The sequence below is a fragment of the Magnolia sinica genome, chromosome 4 (genome assembly GCF_029962835.1).
Source record: "Magnolia sinica isolate HGM2019 chromosome 4, MsV1, whole genome shotgun sequence".
NCBI classification, from domain to species: Eukaryota; Viridiplantae; Streptophyta; class Magnoliopsida; order Magnoliales; family Magnoliaceae; genus Magnolia; species Magnolia sinica.
In genome coordinates this window covers 90,587,919-90,610,984 of record NC_080576.1, presented here as the reverse complement: position 1 = coordinate 90,610,984, position 23,066 = coordinate 90,587,919, and the positions used below count along the sequence as shown (strand labels likewise).

The window sequence follows — 23,066 nt, the reverse complement described above, 5'->3', positions numbered from 1 at the left end:
TAGAAGATACCATACGTGTCAGCTGTAGAAAGTTTGATGTATGTTATGGTGTATACACGCTCAGTCATAGCATATGCGGTTGGTGTTGTCAACCGGTATCTTGTCAATCCTGGCAAAAAGCATTGGGCAGCAATTAAGTGGATACTGCGGTATCTAAGAGGCTCATCCAGGTTTAGCCTATGCTTTGGTGACGGTAAACCTATGTTAGAGGGCTATACAGATGCAAATATGGCAGGTGACATAGGCTCCAGGAAGTCTACATCGGTGTTCATGTTCACGTTTGTAGGAGGAGTGGTTTCTTCGCAGAGCAAGCTACAGAAGGTCGTAGGATTTTCGATGATAGAGTCCGAGTACATTGCAGTCACAGAGGCATGTAAAGAGATGTTTTGGATGAAGAGGTTCATACAGGAACTTAGCCTGAAGTAGGAGGAGCACGTGGTCTATTGCGATAGTAAAAGTGCTAAACACTTGAGCAAGAATCCAAGTCAGCATTCCAAGTCGAAGCATATAGAGATTATGTATTACTAGATCAGGGATACTTTAGAATAGAAGGTGTTACAGCTTGAGAAGGTCCACATGGACGATAATCGGTCAGACATGGTGACCAAGGCTTTACTCAAGGGCAAGTTTGAGGTTTGTAGAAACCTTGCTGGCTTGAAGAAGGTGAATCCCTCCTGAGTCAGAAAGGAGGAGATTTAATGGGGTTTTCCTCCTCAGGTCAAAGGAGATGAGGTGCGGTTCGGATGCCACAAGCAGTGAAATCACCGCGCTGCTCGACTAGTCGAGAGCACTACTCGACCGGTCGAGTAATAGTGCTCGACCAGTGAGGGTCACTCGACTCAAAGTCCAGCGAGCTCAATGATCAGTGCTCGACTAGTCGCGGGTCAGTTCGACCAGTCAAGTGAACAGTGCTCGACCAGTCCTATAACCTGCTCGACCAGTCCTGGTTACAAAGTTTTGAGTCCAATTTTGTTCGGGATGCAGAATTTTAAGGTAGCTTTCGTAATGGTGCGAAAGAGAGTTTCCTAAACTATAAATAGGAGGTCCTTAGTGTTTTCTAGGGCATGCAAGAGGTAATGTAAGAGGGTTTCCTAAAGCTTTACAAGGGTTTGCCAAAGGGTTTAGGGCTATCAAAGGTGTGAGAGAGAGAGAAAGAGAGAGAGAGAGCTTGTGGAAGGGAGGTTATGCTCATATAGGTGATCTATTGTGCACTCGATATCTCAGCGCTTCTACATCCTGGTAATCGATTAGATCTCCATTTTTCTTCTATTATCTTATTATTTATCCACTCATGCGTGATTAAAGAAGGTTGTAATGTTCTACTTCATAGTGGATTGTTGATCTGGACGAGGTCCCGAGGTTTTTACCTCTTTGAGTGTTTTTCATATAAAAATATCTTGTGTGGTATGATTTAAGCCTTGATTGTTTTTCATTGCTTTATTATCCCATAATTCTGGTTTGTTTTACGAGGCTAAATCCTAAGGTTTTGTGCAAGGCCCCCAATAGTAGACTCTCAGGAGTTTCAACACCCGGTCAAGGGTTCGTGTATCCATAGGTGGTGAAATTCCACCAGCATGAGTGTGTGTGTGTGTGTGTGTGTGTGTAAATATATATATATATATGTGAAAAAAAATACATACTTTGATTATGTCAAAACAGTTGGACGACTTGGAGATGTAAATGAAATCACTCTAAGGAAAACTTTCATACAAATAGGGATGACTTGGAGATGCAAAACACGCATCAAGGTGGGCTCCATAGCTAGGGCGCACCTAATCCACTGTCCCATCCTACCCATGAATTGAATACACCTCAAACATTTTATTAGGTTAAATTTTAAAAGAGATCATGATCCATGGGCCACACCTATCAAACATGGAGCACATAAGGGATAGTAACATAGGCCATAGAATCTTCGATATGAAATGGGGGTCAACCGCACTGTGTATATTCCGTCTAACCCATTCATTAATGGATGATAGGGTTAAAGGGCACACATACACTCAAGTCATTCCAAAACTCAGGGAGGCCGCAGACCACACTACATTGATGCATAGGTTTTAGGCGTGCTCGTATATTGCTCCATGTGTGGCTTTCCACTGATTTTTGTATCAGGACTAGTCTTGGTACATGTCGAAATAGGATTTATCGTAGTCGCGCGAGTTGATCTTTCTAAATATATCAGGGGGCTTTTGGCTCTAGATAATGCTGATGTGGGGATGAAAAAGGAAAAGAAGATCTAGTAAAAAGGGTGAGGCTTATTTTTCCTTTTTAGGGTTGCTGTCATGGCATGCCCACCTTCTTTTTTTTTTTTTGGGTTGAGTTTTATATAGGGGCCCATATATATGATAGGTGACGCCCCAATTTTTTTGTGGGTCTCGCCCTAATGTTTACAGTATGTTAATTCAGCCATAAAATTCTATCTTAAAAAAGAAAAAAAAAAACAAACAGGAAGAGTCATGGTACATGTCCTTAAAGTTAATAGGTGCACCAGATATATGGTTTGATTCAAAAGAACATAGCAAGTGCACTCCACATAGCCCAAACATCAAGTCTTTTTAACACGCCATCATTCGCTCACCAGATATCACTACTGTTTATGCTATAAATAGTTGAAAAATCAGATTTCTACGAGGACAGCATGTGAAGCCATTGGGTGTGGGTACATCTTACTTTTTACTTTTTTCTTTTTTTAACTTAAAGAATTTATTCCCACACAAAGATATACATGAGGCACGCTCATTTCGGCCAGTAGACCCAAAGAACTAAAAATAAAATAAAATAAAACCTCCAGTCCCACCTATCATATACCCCAATCCTACTACCCCCAAATATACACATGCTTCTAACATTCCCTAACTGACCCCAATGATACTCGGTGGAGGAAAAGTCTCACCCTAATTATTAGAGGGAGGTCTGAGTGGGAAAAAAAATCCAATTCTCTTGAGACCCGCTTTCCAGGTGAGCTAAGCCACTTGCCACCTCATTAGCTTTCCTTGGAGAATAAACTATATAGACCGGTACCACACCTACCATCATAGTATCCTTATTAAGGAGATCAACTACAGTCTTCTAATCACTTTCAAGCTTAATCTTATTAAAACTCCGGGGGACTCAAAGAGAGAGTCCTTCAACTAGCACTGGAACTTCCGTTCTAGAGTTTGAGCCTTCACCAAAGCTCCTATAGAAAGCAAATAAGTAGGATAGGGGTAACATCCTACTTATCTTACAGGCTGGCCCCATCAAAATTTGCCAAGACATTTTAGGGAGAAGCAATGCACACAGCAGTGTATCTGATAAACAGGTCTTCATTAGCCCTGTTGAATGGAGAAGTGCCTGAGAAGGTGTGGACTGGACAAGATCCATCCTACAGTCATCTCAGGATGTTTAGATGCAGGGCATCTATTCACTATTAAAGGACGAGAGGTCTAAGCTCGATATGAAGATAAGGCAGTTTGTGTTCTTGGGGTACGGTGATGAATATTTCGGTTATAGATTGTGAGATCCAACCGAGAAGAAGCTCGTCAGGAGCAGAGATGTGGTTTTCCTTAAAGATCAGTGTATAGAAGACATTGGTAAGCGAGAAAAGAACTAATCTAGTTTAGGTGAGCTAGAGGACATGGATCTGATTATTCCTCCCATGGTGCCTGGTAACGGGGGAGTACAGTAAGGTGCAGAGGACGAGGGAGTTCCTTTAGAAGATGGACCAGAGCAGCAGCCCCTAATTGATCCACCCATTAAGCCACATGTGAAGAGGTCATTTAGGGACGAACAGCCGTCTAAGAGGTACTCGCTGCATGAGTACATTATGCTGAATGATGGGGGAGAGCTAGAAGATTATTCTGAGGCCTTAGCCGAAAAGCATAATGGGGAGTGGTTAAAAGCTATGCAAGAGGAGATGGAATCCTTACATAAGAACCACACCTATGATATGGTAAAATTGCCTAATGGAAAGAAAGCTTTGAGCAACAAGTGGGTGTTTAGAAAGAAGGTTGAGCAAAAGAATTCATAGACGAGGTTTAAGGCCAGACTTGTGGTGAAAGGGTTTGGTCAGAAGAAAGGCATAGACTTTGAGGAGATATTCTCACCAATGGTGAAGATAACATTCATACGGGTGTTGCTTGGGTTAGCGGCTAGTATGAATCTAGAGATAAAGCAGTTAGATGTTAAAACTGCCTTCCTATATGGTGACCTGGAAGAAGAGATCTACATGCATCAACCAGAGGGATTCGAAGTCAAGGGCAAAGAACATATGATGTTTAGGTTGAGAAAGATCTTGTATGGGTTGAAACAAGCTCCATGGCAATGGTACAAGAAGTTCGATTCATTTATGTTGAAGCATGGGTACGACAGAACGAAGTCGAACCACTGTGTGTTCATGCGCATGTTCTCAGATGGTGATTTCCTAGTTCTTCTGTTATATGTTGATGACATGCTCATCATGGGAAAAGACATTAAGAAGATCGACAAGTTGAAACAGGAGTTGGGTAAGTCGTTTGCGAGGAAAGACTTGGGCCTGGCTAAACAGTTCCTATGAATGGAGATAACCCCTGACAGAAATAGCAGGAAGCTTTGGCTGTCATAAGAGCGGTATATTAACAAAGTTCTAGAGCGGTTCAATATGAATGCAGCGAAGCCGGTTAGTACTCCACTGGATGGTCACTTCAGATTGAGCGACAAACAGTGTCCTAAGATGAAGGCAGAGGTGAAAGAGATGTAGAAGATACCCTACATGTCAACTGTAAGAAGTTTGATATATGCTATGATGTGTACACGCCCAGACATATCATATGCGGTTGGTGTTGTCAGCTGGTATCCTGCCAATCCTGGCAAAGAGCATTGGGCAGCGGTTAAGTGGATACTGCAGTATCTAAGAGGCTCATCCAGGTTGAGCCTATGCTTTGGTGACGGTAAACCTATGTTAGAGGGCTACGCAGATGCCAATATGGCAGGTGACATAGTCTCCAGGAAGTCTACATCAGGGTTTATGTTCACATTTGCAGGGGGAGCGGTTTCTTGGCAAAGAAAGCTACAGAAGGTCGTAAGATTGTTGACGATAGAGGCCGAGTACATTGCAGTCACAGAGGCATGTAAAGAGATATTTTCGATGAAGAAGTTCATATAAGAACTTAGCCTGAAGTAGGAGGAGCACGTGGTCTATTGTGATAGTAAAAGTGCTATATACTTGAGCAAGAATCCAAGTCAGCATTCCAAGTCGAAGCATATAGAGATTATGCATCAGTAAATCAGTGATACTTTCGAATAAAAGGTGTTACAGCTTGAGAAGGTCCATATAAACGATAATAGGTCAGACATGGTGACCAAGGCTCTATTCAAGGGCAAGTTTGAGGTTTGTAGAAACCTGACTGGCTTAAAGAAGGTGAATCCCTCCTGAGTTAGAAAGGGGGAGATTTAATGGGGTTTTTCTCCTTAGGTCAGAGGAGATGAGGTGCGGTTCAGATAACACAAATAGTGAAATCACCACGCTGCTCGATTAGTCGAGAGCACTGCTCGACCGGTCTAGTGAACAGTGCTTGACCAGTCGAGGGTCACTCGACTCAATGTCCAACGAGCTCAGTGAACAGTGCTCAACTAGTCGAGGGCCGGTTCGACCGGTCAGGTAAATAGTGCTCGACCAGTCCTACAGCCTACTCGACCAGTCCTGGTTATGCAGTTTTGCGTCCGATTTTGTTCGGGATGCAGAATTTTGAGGCAGTTTTGGCAATGGTGCGAAAAAGAGTTTCCTAAACTATAAATAGGAGGTCTTTAGAGTTTTCTAAGGCATACAAGAGGTAATGCGAGAGGGTTTCCTAAAGCTTTGCAAGGGTTTGCTAAACGGTTTAGGGCTATTAAAGGTGTGAGAGAGAGAGAGAGAAAGAGAGAAAGGAAGCTTATGGAAGGGATGTTATGCTCATATAGGTGATCTATTGTGTATTCGATATCTCTGCGCTTCTACGTCCTGGTAATCGATTAGATCTCTCCAATTTTCTTCTATCCTCTTATTGTTTATCCACTCATGTGTGAGTGAAGAAGGTTGTAACGTTCTACTTTATAGTGGATTGTTGATCTAGATGAGGTCCTGTGGTTTTTACCTCTTTGAGGGTTTTCCATGTAAAAATATCTTGTGTGGTGCGGTTTATGCTTTGATTATTTTTCATTGCTTTATTATCTCATAATTCTGCTTTTTTTAGATGCTAAATCCTAAGGTTTTGTGCAAGGCCCCCAATAGTAGACTCTCAGGAGTTTCAACACCCAGTCAAGGGTTCGAGTATCCATAGGTGGTGAAATTCCACTGGCATGAGTGTGTGTGCGTGTGTAAATATATATATATATATATATATATATATGAAAAAAAATACAGACTTGGATTATGTCAAAACGGTTGGACGACTTGGAGATGCAAATGAAATCACTTTAAGGAAAACTTTTATACAAATAGAGAAATGCGATTATGTCAAAACGGTTAGATGACTTGGAGATGCAATACACCATCAAGGTGGGCTCCATAGCTAGGGCGCACCTAATCCACTGCCCCATTCTACCCATGAATTGAATACACCTCAAACATTTTATTAGGTTTAAACTTTAAAAGAGATCATGATCCATGGGCCACACCTATCAAACATGGAGGACATTCGGATAGTAACATAGGCCATAGAATCTTCGATATGAAATGGGGGTCAACCACACTGTGAATATTCCGTCTAACCCATTCATTAATGGATGATAGGGTTAAAGGGCACATATACACTCAAGTCATTCCAAAACTCAGGGAGGCCGCAGACCACACTACATTGATGCATAGGTTTTAGGCATGCTCGTATATTGCTCCATGTGTGGCTTTCCACTGATTTTTGTATCAGGACTAGTCTTGGTACATGTCGAAATAGGATTTATCGTAGTCGCGCGAGTTGATCTTCCTAAATATATCAGGGGGCTTTTAGCTCTAGATAATGCTGATGTGGGGATGAAAAAGGAAAAGAAGATCTAGTAAAAAGGGTGAGGCTTATTTTTCCTTTTTAGGGTTGCTGTCATGGCATGCCCACCTTCTTTTTTTTTTTTTTTTTTTAGGTTGAGTTTTATATAAGGGCCCATATATATGATAGGTGACGCCCCAGTTTTTTTTGTGGGTCTCGCCATAATGTTTGTAGTATGTTAATTCAACCATAAAATTCTATCTTAAAAAAGAAAAAAAAAACAAACAAGAAGAGTCATGGTACATGTCCCTAATGTTAACAGGTGCACCAGATATATGGTTTGATTTGAAAGAACATAGCAAGTGCACTCCACATAGCCCAAACATCAAGTCTTTTGAACACGCCATCATTTGCTCACCAGATATCACTATTGTTTATGCTATCAATATTTGAAAAATCAGATTTCTACGAGGACAGCATGTGAAGCCATTGGGTGTGTGTACACCTTACTTTTCTTTTCTTTTTTTTTAACTCAAAGAATTTATTCCCACACAAAGATATACAAGAGGCACGCTCATTCTGGCCAAAAGAATCAAAAATAAAATAAAATAAAACCTCCCGTCCCACCTATCATATACCCCAATCCTACTACCCCCAAATATACACATGCTTCTAACATTCCCTAACTAACCCCAATGATACTCGGTGGAGGAAAAGTCTCGCCTTAATTATTAGAGGGAGGTCTGAGTGGGAAAAAAAATCCAATTCTCCTGAGACCCGCTTTCCAGGTGAGCTAAGCCATTTACCACCTCATTAGCTTTCCTTGGAGAATAAACTATATAGACCGGTACGACAACTACCATCGTAGTATCCTTGTTAAGGAGATCAACTGCAGTCTTCAAATCACTTTCAAGCTCAATCTAATTAAAACTCTGGGGGACTCAAAGAGAGAGTCCTTCAACTAGCACTAGAACTTTCGCTCTGGAGTTCGAACCCTCACCAAAGCTCCTATAGGAAGCAAATAAGTAGGATAGGGGTAACATCCTACTTATCCTATAGGCCGGCCCCACTGAAAGTTAGACACTCCAAAAGTAACGCTGATCAAACTGTCCTGTGAGCAATCACATGAATGCGGAGGTCAGTTGTTCATTGTTTTCAATTGACCTAGTTTTAAGGCATCCCATCATCTTGATAGGGTTGAAGTGATGCATGGGTTAGATAAGATACTTGTTGGGGGACCACATAAGCAAACCCCGAATTTGAATCACATGACAATAAGCAAACACGAACAAAGCATGCACAAATACACACGAATTTTACATAGAAAACCCCTCACGCGAAAATAAAAGCTATGACACACAGTAATAACGATCAAAATGAAAGAAAAAACTACAAGAGATAGATGCACTTATAATCAGAAAATCCTCATTTTATCCTCTCCAATACCTAGAAACATTTAAGCCCTAATTGAGATACCCTAATCTCGTAATTACAACTATATATGTAGCATAACACCTGGAATAGAAAATTAATCACCCAATTACACAAAATTGTGTGTACCATCCATCTAACCATTGATCAATCTACATTGATCGAGCACCATATGTTGATCGCTCGAATAGGCTCAAAAAGTGTCTAGAGAGTTTACAAGTACTTTTTGAATTCTGTCGATCGATCGATCCAACAATTCGATCAATCGAGACTGTCATAAACAGTCCAGAGACCAATATGTATAATTTGAGGCTCACTCAACCAATTGACTATGTTGTTTGATCGATCAAGACCATGTTCCATGTATAAATTGAAGACATCTAACAACAATCTCCAACATAGCTTCAATCATTATGAACCATTGCTCCAAGTCCCATCTCTAATCACCTCCATCATAGTTTCATTATCGTCGTCGCTTTTCATGCACACTCCATCTTCATCAAACTTTTGTCAGACCCAAAAAAGATGAATATAATCAGAACTTCTTCATGAGAACCACCTTTGTAAGCATATCCATCGGATTTATGCTCATGTGGATCTTTTTTACAGTAACACCACCTTCCTCAAGCACTAGTCAGATAAAATGATGAAGAACATCAATATATTTAGTTCTAAAATTGTAAACCGAATTCTTTGCCAAGTTGATCGCACTTTCACTATCATAATTAATCAGCACGACCTCTTATTGAAGCCCAAGTTCATTCATCATTCCACGCAACCAAATGCCTTCTTTGAATGACTTTGTTACCGCCATATACTTTATTTCAGTTGTGGAACAACAACCACAAACTAAATCTTTGACATCCAACTGATCTAACCACCCGTTAATATAAATGAGTAACTAGAAGTCAACCTTCTATTATCCACATTCCCTACATAATCTCAATCAACATAGCGTGTTAGTTTTTTATCTGATTTTTGAAATGTCAAGACATTGTCCATTGTATAACATAGATAACGAAGTATCTATTTCACTGCCTCCCAATGTTTTTTGTGAGGGTTTGACATGTATCTGCTTATAACACCGATTACATATGAAATACTTGATCTCATAGAAACCATGTCATATATTAAACTATCAACCTCATTCGAATAGGGCACATGAGATATATATCACTTTTCTTCATCTCTAATAGGACATTACTATGAAGAAAGCTTAAAGCGAGCTGCATGGAGTGTGTTAACTAGCTTAGTCTTGTCGACCTCAAACGTCACCAATACCTTCTTGAGGTTATTTTCCTAAGCCAAATGTAACCTACTCATCTCCCTATCTTTGTATAGGTCAATGCCAATAATCTTCTTTGTAACCCCTAGATCTTTCATTTCAAATGTCCTTGATAGCTGAGTATTCAATACATTTATCTCAAATATGTTATGAATGGCGATAAGCATGTCATCAACATATAATATTAGTAAGATGAATTCTCCATCACTTAAAGTTTAAAATAGACATGATGATCATATTCACTTCTAGCAAACCGTTGACTCACAAGGAAAGTATCAAGGATCCTGGTGGATTACATGATTGGAAACCAGGTATACGATAGCGCTACCTTGCAATTTGTTTCCCTACTTATGGCCCTCATGAATCACGAATAGGCCTAATTTTTAGGTCCCAAGCCTATGCTTTTTAGTGGCATCTAATGGTTGGAGTGGATTTCACATAATCATCATAATGGGTCCTGCAAAAATCAGGGTAAACATCTCTCTCCCAACTATTTCCTTTGGTGTGGCTTACTTGAATCACAACTCAACCTAATTTTTAAGCCCTAGGCTTAAAATGAGATCACACATGGATCTCACTTACAAATAATGGTGGGCCCCGTTAAAAATCAAGAATATGTCAACAACAATTTCTGGTTCTTGGAACAGTTGGGCGAGGGATGCCCACCCCTGCTTTTTTATGGAACCAACCTTGATGTATATGTGAAATCCACTCAGATCATCGGATGTGTAATTCACGTTGAGCATAGGGCCAAAACATCAGGTAGACTTTTGATTCAGGTCTGTCACACCAAAGGGAAAGTTTTAAGTGAAGAGTAAATCAACAATCTATGTTTAACTAATAAAAGGCAGAATATTGGAAGGCTAATTAGATCTTCAAACTGAAAGATGGAAGTGGATCATATGCCTTAGGTGGCATGGTTTTTTATAACCTGAACTATACATCCTATGGGCCGATTGATTGACTGAGCATTAACCTAAATTTTCTTTGATTGATTTCTTTGTCTTTTCTTTTTTCTTTTTTCTTTTTTTTTTTGAGGGAGGGGGGGGGGGGTAAGTGGTTAGTACACACCCATGTTGATTGAATTATCTTAACCATTTAACCATCTAATAGATAAATCTTAGACACTTAATGGGAGCGATATCTGATTTTGCCTTGAAATGTTTGATTTTTTTATTTTTTTTTTGTGAGAGGAGGAGTTGACTTGTTCACTGTCTCCAAACGATTAAACATGTCTGTTAACCAACAAGATAATATCTCTTCTTCTATAATCCAACAACTTGTAAGAGACTAAAAAATTAATAGATAGTAATGATTCTCGGAGTTTTTATGCAGCATTTAAGAGGTAGACCCATTCCACCTGAAGTTGGAGCTCTTTGTGTCCTAGAACTTGAGAAAGAACCGTGACTTGGGATTTTTGAGCCGAAAGTTCAATCGGGAGAAGAGTGCTCTCTTTACGTCCGAGAATCTATCGACGGCTCAAGTTAGAGCAATGAAGAGGCAGCTATGCATTAACCAATAGCCCCCTCCTCTCATCTATCTTGGGGTCCCGATTAGCCTTGGGTGATCTCGGGCAAACTTGATCCAGCCTCCTCTCAGAAAAATCCATAACAGAGTTGTGGGGTGGCAAGGAAGGCTCCTAAACCCGGAGGGAAGGCTGATCTTTGTGAACCATGTGCTCCAAAGCATCCCTATTCATACACTTGCATCAACTCAAGTCTTAACGCATATTATTGAAGGCCTGGAAAAAATACTTCTCAATTTTTTTCTGAGAGTGGAATGTAGGTAAGAAAAAAGCTCATTAGGTGAGCTGGATTCGGATAGCGAGGCCTAAATCAGAAGGGGGTTGGGGTTAAGAAATTAAAGGATGTGATGTGTAGTCTTAGAATGAAGCTAGCTTGGTCCTTCTGGTATGTTAACTCAGGGGGTATTTGGGCAGTGCCCCTGCACTCCAAGTATGGAGATGGTTCAGCTACTACTGCTACTGCTGCTGTTGTTTCCCCTTTTTATTGATCCCTCTTCAAGATGTTTCTCATCCTATCTCTGAACATGAAGTGGTTGGTGGGTAGTGGGGATTGCAATTTCTGGTTGGAAGACTAGTCAGGCTTTAGCCCCCTGTTGCAATGGTGCCACAGGGATATTCCCAATTCTCTTCTTAATTTGAAAGTGCACAACATGGTTAGCCCAGAAGGAATCCTCCAACCACACTTGTTTCAAGATTTCTTTCCCCAGTAGGTTAGGGACAAGATAGCTAAAGAGGGGGTGTGTACGTCCCATAGACATGACAGGTGCGTTTGGGCATTAGACACCTCGGGAATTTTCTCTGTTCAGTCAACCTAGAATGACTGCAGAGTATCCACCCCCCAAAAATCTTGGGCCAAGTGGGTTTGGCACAAAAAAATGCATGCAAAAATATCTCTCTTTGCCTAGAAGCTTCTGAAGAAGGCGCTACCGATTGATAGTAGAGTTCAAGCAAGGGGAGTCTCGTTAGATGCAAGGTGTGAATGATGCAGTCCGGAAAGAACCCCCTTTCCTGCCCCTAGCATAGAGACGTTAAACCATCTCTTCTCCATAGGTGACCAGGCCTCAAAGGCATGTGCTTCTTTGTCAGTCTATTTGATCTCTCCTTTGAGCCTAACCAAGGTGCGTCTGGGAGAGCCGCTCAATGCTAGTCCATGGCTTCGTCTGCCCCATTACTAGATGTTTTCACTTCTCTATTTTTTTTTTAAAAGAATTGGAATCATGCCACGAGAATTTTATATAATCATGAGAATTTACAGCCATTCGGGTGGGTCCCAACAAAAAGATTACGGACCACACCTATCATATAACCATAAGCTAGGCTAGACATTGAGATAGAAGAAAACACCTAGACGGAGTCCTGATTAAGAACATCTGATGGCTCCTAGAACAACATTATCCAACATAAGAGCACCTCTAACTATCCTTGGAAGGTCTGTACGATTTCTATATATTTGATATGGGTGTCCCTCGCTTGCCATCCTAGCCTAAGCGTCAGCAATTGAGTTCTCCTTACGAAAAATATGCTTGAATATGAGATTAAGGGTCCTACATTTTTGCCAAATAGCTCCCAACCTGTACCAGATATTTCAAGGATTAGGGGCTAGTGGGTCCTTGGTCACATCCACAATGAGTTTAGAATCAATCTCCACAATGATATTAACAAGGCCGAGAGAGGAGCAAATGTTTATTCCATCTAACATGGCCCGAGCTTCCACAATCATGTTGGAGACAGTCCCATAGTATCTGTGGAAAGGAAATATCATCCTGCCTAGATGATCCCTACAAATTCTCCCTCCTCCTCTCTCACCTGGGTTACCTCTTAACGAGCCATCAATATTCAATTTCAGCCAAGCTTTTGGTGGTTTTGTCCATTTGACTATAAGAGGTTTACCTGCAGGATGTGAATGAGTTTTATTGATCTTCAGAGTCTGGAGAACGACGCTTTTGGCCAATGAATTCCTGCTCGATTCAGGAATGGCTGGATTGACTTCTCTCAGCCAGCATGAGACACTTGAGATGATGTGTTTATCTAACATTTTGTGGCCTTCGAATCTAGCTACATTTCTGCTGAGCCACATCTCCCAGATTATGAAATAGGGGGCAATTCCAATTAGGAATGTGATTCTAGATTTTCGACGGGCCATTGAAGTCCATTGTTGGATCCTCTGATGAATTATTTGATTGGGGATTGAGGAGATATCAAACAAGCAATTGTAATAACTCCAAACCTTGTCTGCGACACTGCTGTGATAGAATAGGTGGTCAAGATTCTCCACAGATGCATGGAAATGACCAGGAATGGGTCAAGCCTGGAAGCCCCTATTGGACGTATTTCCTTGGTGACTGTCGAGTGGATTTGATGACCCATTGGGCATGGTCTCGGTCCCACGCTATGCTGAGATGAGAGCAAGGTTCTAAGATGGCAGTTGATGCATGTGATTAGTGCCACAACATTCACATCTAGATGCCAATGAGACACCAAATCTCTACACTGTTGCATCGACCAGGACAGCTCTGTGTATTGTCTTCCAAACAAAGATCGCCACTTTCGGAGAAAGTAGTTTATTCCATATCCACTTGGTCCAATGAAGATTAGGCTAGTGTTGTCTAATCCCATTCCATGTAGACTTAAGAGAGAATTTTCCTAAGATGATAAATCCTAGATTAGCTTGTCGGCTCTGTTTGACAATGATACTGCGCTATCTGAAATGGTTTGAATTGCTGCTGGAGGTATAATATGTTGGATATCGGGCAGGCACCATCTACCGATTTGGGGACTGAAGTCTTTAATCATGGCATTCAGCATATGTTGCAGGATTTTCCCCACAACAGCTCCTGTGAGTATTCCTCCTCATGACCAATTCTGATTCCAGAAGTTGATCTTTCCCTCTCCAATGAGCTATTTGAAGTGTTGCAAATGGTAGTGCTCTGAATATATCCTTCCAATCTAAAGAGATGGAAGATCTAATCGCTCCTTTATTCATAATAAGTTTTTGGAAGTATTTGGCCGAAATAAGATTGGCCCACAGAGACAAGCCTTGCAACAGTTGTTAGCCCATTTTAGCTCTGGAGGCTCGTATTAAGTCTTTAAAGCTTCTGATCCTAAGGCCTCCCTCCTGGATTAGAACACATAATCTCGACCACCTGACCTAGTGCCTCTTGTTGCCTCCATCCAAGCTGCCCCAAAAGAAATTTACAAAATTTTTTTCCAATAATTTACATACTGATTTTAGAATGTTGATGGCAGACATTATGTGAATAGGAATGTTGGTAAGCACATGTTTAATCAGCACTAGTTTCGCAGCTGGATTGAGGATCTTGGCCTTCCAACCTTCAATCTTGCCAGCAATCTTCTGAATGAGTTGCTGGAGGAGTGAGCTACTGATTCTTCCCTTAGTAAGGGGAACTCCAAGATAAACAGTTTCCAGGAAAGTTTGTCCGAAGCCTGTGAGATTGCATAGTCTTTGAACTTTTCTTTTAATTGTTTTCTTCGAGGTGATGAAGGAAGTTTTAAACACGTTGACCTTCTACCTGATGCACTTTCATGTTCACGAATAAATATGAGAAGAACATGCATGCTAGATTTCCTGCCATTAAGAAATAGAATAACATCATTAACAAAAAAAAGGTGGGTAATTCTAGGGCAAGATTAGAGAAGTTTGAAAGGCTGACAACTCCCTAAAGAAAATAGCTTGTGAATGCCTCTGCTAAAAACTTCTGCTGCTATGATGAATATGGACGACGATAGTGGGTCTCCCTATCTTAGCCCTCCACTTAATTGAAAGAAACCACAACTTCTTCCATTAATAAGGATGGAGAACCAGATATCTTTCCAATATCACTATATTTAGATGATCCAATGGCAATCAAACCCAAACTTCTCGAGCACTTAGGCAATGAAGTTCCATTCCGCGGTCGTAAGCCTTCTCCATATCAAGTTTGATGATTAAGTTGCCCCCATAAACCTTTCGATCAATCTCATGAGCCATCTCTCTGGCTATGGAAATATTTCTAGCTATCGATCTTCCTTTAACAAATGCTCCTTGTTCTTTAGATATTAAATTTGGGAGGATGTGGGCCAGCCTAGATGCCATAATCTTAGAAAAAATCTTCATTATAAAATTAGATAAGCTGATCAATCTGTAGTCTATGATGTATTTTGGGTTCTTCTTTGGGATGAGACAGATTTGAGTACATTGGAATGCTCTGGGGATCGGTCCTCCTTAAAAGAAATCTTTGGTAGGTTCAAGTAAATCTTTATTGATCACGTTCCAATAGGAGGAGTAGAAAGCTCCTCCAAATTCATCTGGGCTGGGGGCATTGTCAATTGAAATGGAAGTTGCTGCTGCCTTGACTTCCTCCATCGAAAGGGGCCTCAAAAGACCTACATTCATCTGATCAGACACCATTCTCAGGATGCAGTTGAGAATATCATCATTGTTGTTGTTATCTTCAAAGGAAAATAGTTGTTTAAAGTATCTCTCGACTTCTTCCCCAATATCTTCGATTTGATCAACTGTTTCGCTCATGGCCTTCTTCATTTTTTTGATTGCCAAACTCCTGTTGTTATTCAGAACTGAATCATGAAAAAATCTTGTATTTCTGTCTCCTTCCATTAGTCATGTATTCCTAGATTTCTGTTTCCAAAAATTTTCCTCTTGGAGATGGGCCTTTTTTAGTTTTTCCTGAGATGAGTTTAGCCTGAGAGATCAGCCTCTGATTGCGTGTTGAGAAGATTATACTCAGCCCTGTTCACTTCATTCTCTGCCTTTTGTACATTTTTGTTGACTTCTCCAAAGACCTCTTTGTTTTGTGTTTTCAGCATTGTCTTCAAGTTTTTTATTTTGATGAAAAAATATACATTGGAGCAGCAACAATGTCATTATACCAACTATCCTTTATCACCTCCATGAAGTCATCATGATCTATCCACATTCTTTGGAATCTAACTGGACAAGGGAATTTCGCTGATTCTTTTTGAAAGCTGATGAGAATTAGAGAGTGATCAGAGTGTGCCCTTGTTAGGTGATCGACCTTAAAACCTCGGAGATTTCTCATCCAATCTGAGTTGATTAGCATCCTGTCTAATCTTGTCCATCTGCGGCCTCTGCCCGCTCTGTTGTTACACGAGGTAAATGGTGAACCTGAGAATCCAACGTCTATTGGGTGTGCTCCCACGCCTTCTATTTTGGGTGTGTTCCCATGCCTTTTATTTTGGGAAGTGTGGAAGGAGAGAAATGTGAGTAGGTTAGATGGGAATTGTCTGAACCATGGGAGAATTATTGAGTGCATTTGTATTTGGTTGCGAAGGATTTAAGCTAGCTTTCCCTCGTCCCCGTCTGTATCGCTCCCTCATTAGATATTCTTGCAAGCCTTGAGGATAAAAGGCTTGGCCCCTCAACAAGTTAACCTTTTAGTGGAGAGGTGGACAAAACTAAAGGTCAGATGGTTCAAGCTGAATGTGGATGGCTCCTTCCAAGGAAACCCGGGCCTTTCGGGTGGTGGCGGAGTCATAAGGGATAATTGTGGAAACTTCATCTTTGCCTTCGCGGTGGACTATGGCAAGGGGACTAACACCCGAGCCAAGGCACGCTCGATGATTGATGGCCTCTCATTTTGCTTAAATCGAGGCTACTGAAGAATATTTGTAGAGGGTGACTCTAAAGGTATAGTAGACATTACGGTAAAGGGTCTCAACAACTGTTGGAAGCTATGGTACTAGAGTGCTCGCTTACAATTGCTCCTTCAAAAGGTCGAGGTGACAGTCTAGCATACCTTTAGGGAGGCTAATGGAGTGGCAGGCTCTTTGGCAGAATTGGGAAGTGATTCTCAACAGGCCGTAATGTTCAATGCCTTATCACAAGTTCTGCCCCACATTTAGGGGGACATTTTCCTGGACAAGGTTGGGGTGGGGAATATTAGAAAGGAGTGTTAAAGCGAGCGTCCCATGGGAAGCTTTGCCTCCCCATTTGGTTGGGGGAGGTGTTTCTTCCCCAGTAGATCTATGGGGGTTTTCATTTTTCTTTTCTAGTGTCTAGGGAGCTTTTAGTATAGCTGGGGATTTTATGATAGGCATGGATCAACCTATTTTGACCCCACCCGTAAAACATGTACAACGAAGGTCCCATGTTAATAAAATTCAAATTAATATATATTTTTTTAAAGTGACTTGGGAATAGATAGCTTGGTCTTGAGGATTGTAGCAATCGCAACACAGTTTCTTGTTTGAGTCTGGATTCAAGCCCTTGATGGAGACCAGCTCATCATACAGTGTTTTTTTTCCCAACAAAATCCCTTTTGTATTGAATAGGAAGTGAAACATACTACACTATACAGGGCAAATACAACTATTTCAGGAGCCAACAGCCAAAACCCATTGGCCCACCTATCATAAAAGAAAGAAAAAGGAAAAAGCGGGGAAAAACAAAGAAGGACTAAGACATGGGTCAGGCCACACGAAGGTTGCCCAAATCTTCTTTGTCGAGGAACAGGGTACCATGAGTTTAGTGGGAGAGATCTTCCATCGAGCTGAAGAAACGGTCCACCTGACCACCACTCCCAAGATGGGCTAGATCATCCACAACAGAGTTGGCCTCTCTCGAGGTGTGAGACAAGGCGAATTCCATGCTAAGATTGAGGAATTTGAAGCAAGCCCTCCAATACCGCATAGGCCAAGAGGCGAGGGTCTGGCTGGAGAGGATCTTCATTGCCGTTTTGGAGTCACTTGCCACTTTCACCCTAGTGAAGCCCAGGTTGGTACAATGGAAAAGCCCATCAATAATCACCTTGATTTCGGCTCTCTAATTGGATCTGAATCCATATCCTTTCGAGAAAGCAAACGTGAAGTCCCCCAAGTTGTTTCTTCCCACGCCACCTCCCTAAGACGGCCCTAAGTTACCCTGGGTAGAACTGTCCACATTGATCTTGATCCACCCCGGGCAGGCCCTGGTCCACCTGACCACCTCGATCCTTGGCATTTTGAGAGGGGGGGGGGGGGTGACAATACCCAAGATACCAAGAGTAAGCCTCGTCAACATATTGAGGAGCATGGGTAACGACACCGTGAAAATCCAAAGGTGACTTTTGGAGATAACCCCAACGGGAAGCATCACAAAATTTTCAAAACAAGCGAGGTTCCTAGCATTCCATAGCTCCTAGAGGGTGAAGATGGGAATAAGACCCATGAGAATGAGGGATCTCCAGAAGACGGGGAACTGGTCCATTAGTGGTTAGCTCTGTCCAACGTTGTGGAGGGCAAGGGGCCATGCACGTCAAAGATCCTGCCAAAATACTCCCAGACATGGGATGCCATGTAGCTAGAGGAGAAGAGGGTGATTGACGGTTTTCATATGGGGAGGATAGGGAGAGGGGCAGCAGTCACATTTGGAGGCAATGAGGACCCCTCTACTTTGAATCCTTTCGTCAACCGGAATAGCTTTGTGGAAGACCTTCCAGGCCAGAAGGGAGAGTTTGGGGGGCAGTTTAGCATGCCAGACCCATTTGAACCAGTTCTTAGGTTCAACACAAGGCCTAATGGATAGCCAGGCCAACCCCACGGATAGGTCACCAGAGCTAAAGTCTAACCAGATGCATTTTTCATCTCTAGGGGAGGTGCAAAAACCTTCATCAGTGACATGGTCAATGACAGCTTAAGGTAGGAGGCCATTTAGAGAAGGCGTGGAGAGCCATCCTTCAAGCCCAAGCAGATCCCTGACCTTAGCAAAAAGAAGATCACCAGGAGGAGAGCGCATCCTCCAATCATGTAGAAGGCCCAACCCCATCTAGTCCATGTCCCAGAAATTGAAGTCCCCTCTGCCAATGGGCCAGCGCGTACGACAACAACCGTGGGGATGATCTTGCAAATTTATTTCCAGAAAGGGGAGGAAAATGGAGCACGGCTACCGAACACCATACTCTGAAGATCTAAGGCATACTTAGCTCGCATAAAGCAGCCTCAGCAGCTAGAATCACCTATGAAGCGGACAGCCCAAGACAACTTCATGCAGAAGGCTTTCATGATTGATCTCAGGTCCCTCACGCCCAAACCCCCTACTGGTTTCACAATGGAAATTTTCTTCCATGCCAGCCAGTGGCAATTCTTCTTAATTTCATCCCATCCCTAGAAGAAATCAAACAAGATTCTTTCGAGGTCGGTCAGAATGGAGTAGGGGACGACCGTGGTTGCGATGGTGTGAATGGGCACGCTGGAGAGGACATGGTTGATCAGCGTCAGTTTGCCCGCCTGAGGAAGGATTCTACATTTCCAACCTGCAATTCTTTGCCAAACTTTATCTATTAAGCTTTGGAAGAAAGACCTCCTCTGTTTCCCTTGGAAGATAAGGATCCCAAGATAGGTGAATGGCAGAACTGGGTTGCTGATCAGTCCCCCCGAATGACATGGGAACTGATCCCATCAGCATAATCATTACATAAGCCTCAGACTTTCCGATGATTTTGGCGACAGTCTTGGTGGCTTCAGAGAGGATTGAGGGGGTGTCTATGACCTCCAGGCTCACGTTGGTTGCCAGGTTAAGGCAAGGCATCTTCTCTCTCTCTCTCTCAAGCTTTAAAATGTTCAGTTGTATGCTACCAAAGGCTACAGTATTCCAAACATTGTAATCTTTTGACCATGGGCCATTCACAACTGAAAGTATGTAATGAAAGGTTTCAATCTCATACATGTGAGTAGGCCACATGTTCACAATGACATCCACCAAATCAGCTCCCTTTAATGATTCATAAATTCCCCCATCTTGTTATTTGGATGATCAAAAGATGGGCATCTCGTGCAAGAAATTATACTTTTAGTTTGGTTAAAAGACTTGCATGAAGAGGTCAGCTCCTCTACTGTAGGTCCTTATAAAATAAGCTTATTCTATAGATGTTAGGAATGGGACCAATACTAAAGTTTGAGTGTGGCATCCAATCCATGCATTATACCATCTCCATCTTAAAAGTTAAACACCTCAAAAAGTCAAATGATCCAACTATCATGCATCATTCACAATATGAATTTTGAAGTTTTAGATAGTTAACTATTGATGGTCCAAGTGATGGGAGGAGAAGATATTAAACTAGATTGTGGAATTGAAGGGACCATACAGTGCATCGCATATGCAGATTGAGAAACCTTAATTAAAATTCGAACCTGGTTGTGACACCATCCTTGTAGAACTATTGTTATAGTCTTCCGCACCTTACACCCTTATAGAGAAGCACCAGGATGGGAATAGAAGCTTCAGTCATGTGTAGGTTTGGGGACCTAACCCTACTTTTATAGTTTAGAGGGTTTAGGAGAGCTTAAAACCCATTAAAACTCCTCTCCCTTAGGCTCCACACAAATTTGACAATCCTAGTTCAACTACAACACTGTTCGTGTGACACAGTTATAACGTACCACCCCTTACACACTTTTAGATGAATCACAACTTTGTAGGGTCCACTAGTATCACATTATCCAACCCTTATAGAATATTACATTCTCTCACTTGGGCCACATTGATCAATGTCACAGTTTAATTTTGAAAACATGTTTTAATTTTAAATAAAATATCTGAATGGTTAACCAATGTAATTGTTAGATAGTAAGGGCAACGCTTCTACAATATGGTCCATCAAGGCTACTAGTATAGGACCGCGGTAGCCATCACAACATTTAATATTGACGAAATTAGACTAAGCATGTTCTCAAATATTACCAGCCTTAATGACATAGATCAGGAACTATGAAGTGTGGTATAAGGATTACACATGTTTTGTGATCATATGTGCATATCCTTAAGAGGTCCTGGAGCTTTCATATGTCTCCAATGAAACATAAGTTAATTCCACCTACTCAAAAATAAATTACGCATGCATGGCGAGAAGGGGAAATTAACTTTATATCAGAATCTGCCCAATCCAGGATCCCCATTCCTAGTTTTATGTTTTACGTTGAGGGTCATGATAGGCCAACCCTTTCTTTCTTTTTGTTAGGTGGGCAGCCCAAATTGTCACTATGTAATGATGACATATAGTTCCCTCATATAATATACACATTTTGAAATAATAATAATAATAATAAATTAATTAATAAATAAATAACTTTACATCAGAATCATCAAAACTTTATAAATGAGATCTCTTTAATGTCTACAAAAATAAATACACCCAACTCCCACTAAGTGAATACATTTGTGTGGGATCAATGACTCCCATGGATGTTACATGCTCTTGAAATGGCATGATATAGATCCCATTTGTGAGCAAATCTACAATCATCTGCTTTGTGTCATTGAACTCCACAAACATTAGAAGATTTTGAACTCTTTCCTTCATAACAAGATATTTGATGTCGATATGCTTCGACCTTGATGAATGCTTATTGTTGCTAAAGAAGGAAACCGTAGTTGAGTTATCGCAAAAGATTCTTAATGGTATTGGGATGTGCTGCAATACGTACAAACTTGAGAAGAAATGTTGTAGCCATAGTGCATGATTTGATGCTTCATGATAAGCAATGGACTTAGCTTCCATGGTGGATGAGGTTGTCATCAACCGTTTCATGCTTTTCCAAGACACAACTCCACCAACCATCATGAAGATGTAACTTGAGGTGGACTTCATCATGTCAACGCACATAGTAAATCTGTATTTAAGTATCTAACCAACTCTAAATGATCAGACCTTCTGCATGTGAGTCTGAAGTCATTTGTCCTTTACAAGTAATATAACACTCTTTGCAGTTATCCAATGCTGCATTCCTGAATTAGAGAGATACCTGCCCAACATTCCGATTACAAAGGTAATATCTAGTCACATGTAGATTAGAGCATACATGATGCTCCCTACTACTAACGTATATGGAAAATACTTCATTTGATTCTTTTTCAAAATATTATTAGGACACTGAAACTTACCGAATTTACCACCCTTTACAACGGGCAATTGTCCAGGAGCATAATTGTACGTGATATACGTTTGTAAATATATACATTCTTATTTATATCTCCATTGAGAAGAGTAGTTTTTATATCCATATATCGCAGTTTTTACATCCAGTAAGAAGAAGTGATTTTCAGAGATAATTCAACTTGACACTTAGGTCCGAACGAAGCCAATTTTGACATGACCGAAGGAGAGTTCGGTGTGACTTGGGGGAGACAGAGACTTCAGATGAACATTAAAGAACTTCAACTACAACTGAGAGACCTATTCGGTGTGAACGAGGTGATGTTCGGTGTGACCGAAGGCTACCGCCGGTTCGATTGAAGAGTAACAAAAGTATGTAAATTTGAAGTTAGTTTCAAGTCAGTGTGTATTTTTCCTATTTAAATGGGTGTTTTAAGCTATCTAAAGTACGAATTAGGGCTTGGGAGAAAGACCTAGGGGTGGTAGAGCTTCCATGGAGCTGTCCTTATTCTTCGATCCCTCAAATCTAGTTTGTCTTTTTAGATTTTTTTTTCATTTTGAGATGTTAGCCATGCTAGACTAATATCTTAGATAAGGGAAAGGGATGAAGCTTATAGGTCAAATATAGTAGTTAGTTTATTTAATTTAATAGTAATGGTTCGAATGATGATAGTAAATTAAATTAGATTTGAATTTTACTTAAAAGTCTTTGAGTTCTTTATTTTTGAATTTGTTGTGCACTATGGGTACAATGAATACTTTGATTTAACAATTGTTTTAACATGAATTAAAGGATGATTCAATCTATATAATTGATTGATCTATTATTACCTAAGGGTCATTTAGATGTTTTTGATTCCCTGCGATTGAGATTCAAGTACTTCGTGAGAGAATCATTTAATCAAAATCATATCTTATTGGTATTAATGAACAAGTTAACAAAATTATCTTCCAATTGGATATGAGATGACTTCAATTCCAATTGTTTTATATATTGAATCAATGAATGAGATATTGTG

The 23,066-nt window shown here is 40.9% G+C and overlaps 1 protein-coding gene across 1 annotated transcript; it reads right to left on the bottom strand.

Moving 5' to 3' along the window:
- Positions 1 to 11,016: 11,016 nt before the first annotated feature.
- Positions 11,017 to 19,712, bottom strand: LOC131244589 (uncharacterized). The gene is made up of 4 exons (XM_058244100.1): positions 19,537 to 19,712; positions 17,371 to 17,438; positions 13,095 to 13,098; positions 11,017 to 11,083 (listed from the first exon to the last, which is right to left on the bottom strand). Exons 1-4 carry the CDS (start codon positions 19,698 to 19,700, stop codon positions 11,017 to 11,019), a joined length of 303 nt encoding a protein of 100 aa, XP_058100083.1. The 5' UTR covers positions 19,701 to 19,712.
- Between the last annotated feature and the right edge of the window lie 3,354 nt (positions 19,713 to 23,066).

What these genes read in the sequence shown, in the direction of transcription:
- LOC131244589 (XM_058244100.1), bottom strand. Translation starts at nt 19,700, where the DNA reads ATGCCTTGCCTTAACCTGGCAACCAACGTGAGCCTGGAGGTCATAGAC. An exon ending in ATGTCATTCGGGGGGACTGA is followed by an intron (nt 17,439 to 19,536) that starts TCAGCAACCCAG and finishes GATTTTGTTGGG; the next exon opens with AAAAAAAACACTGTATGATG.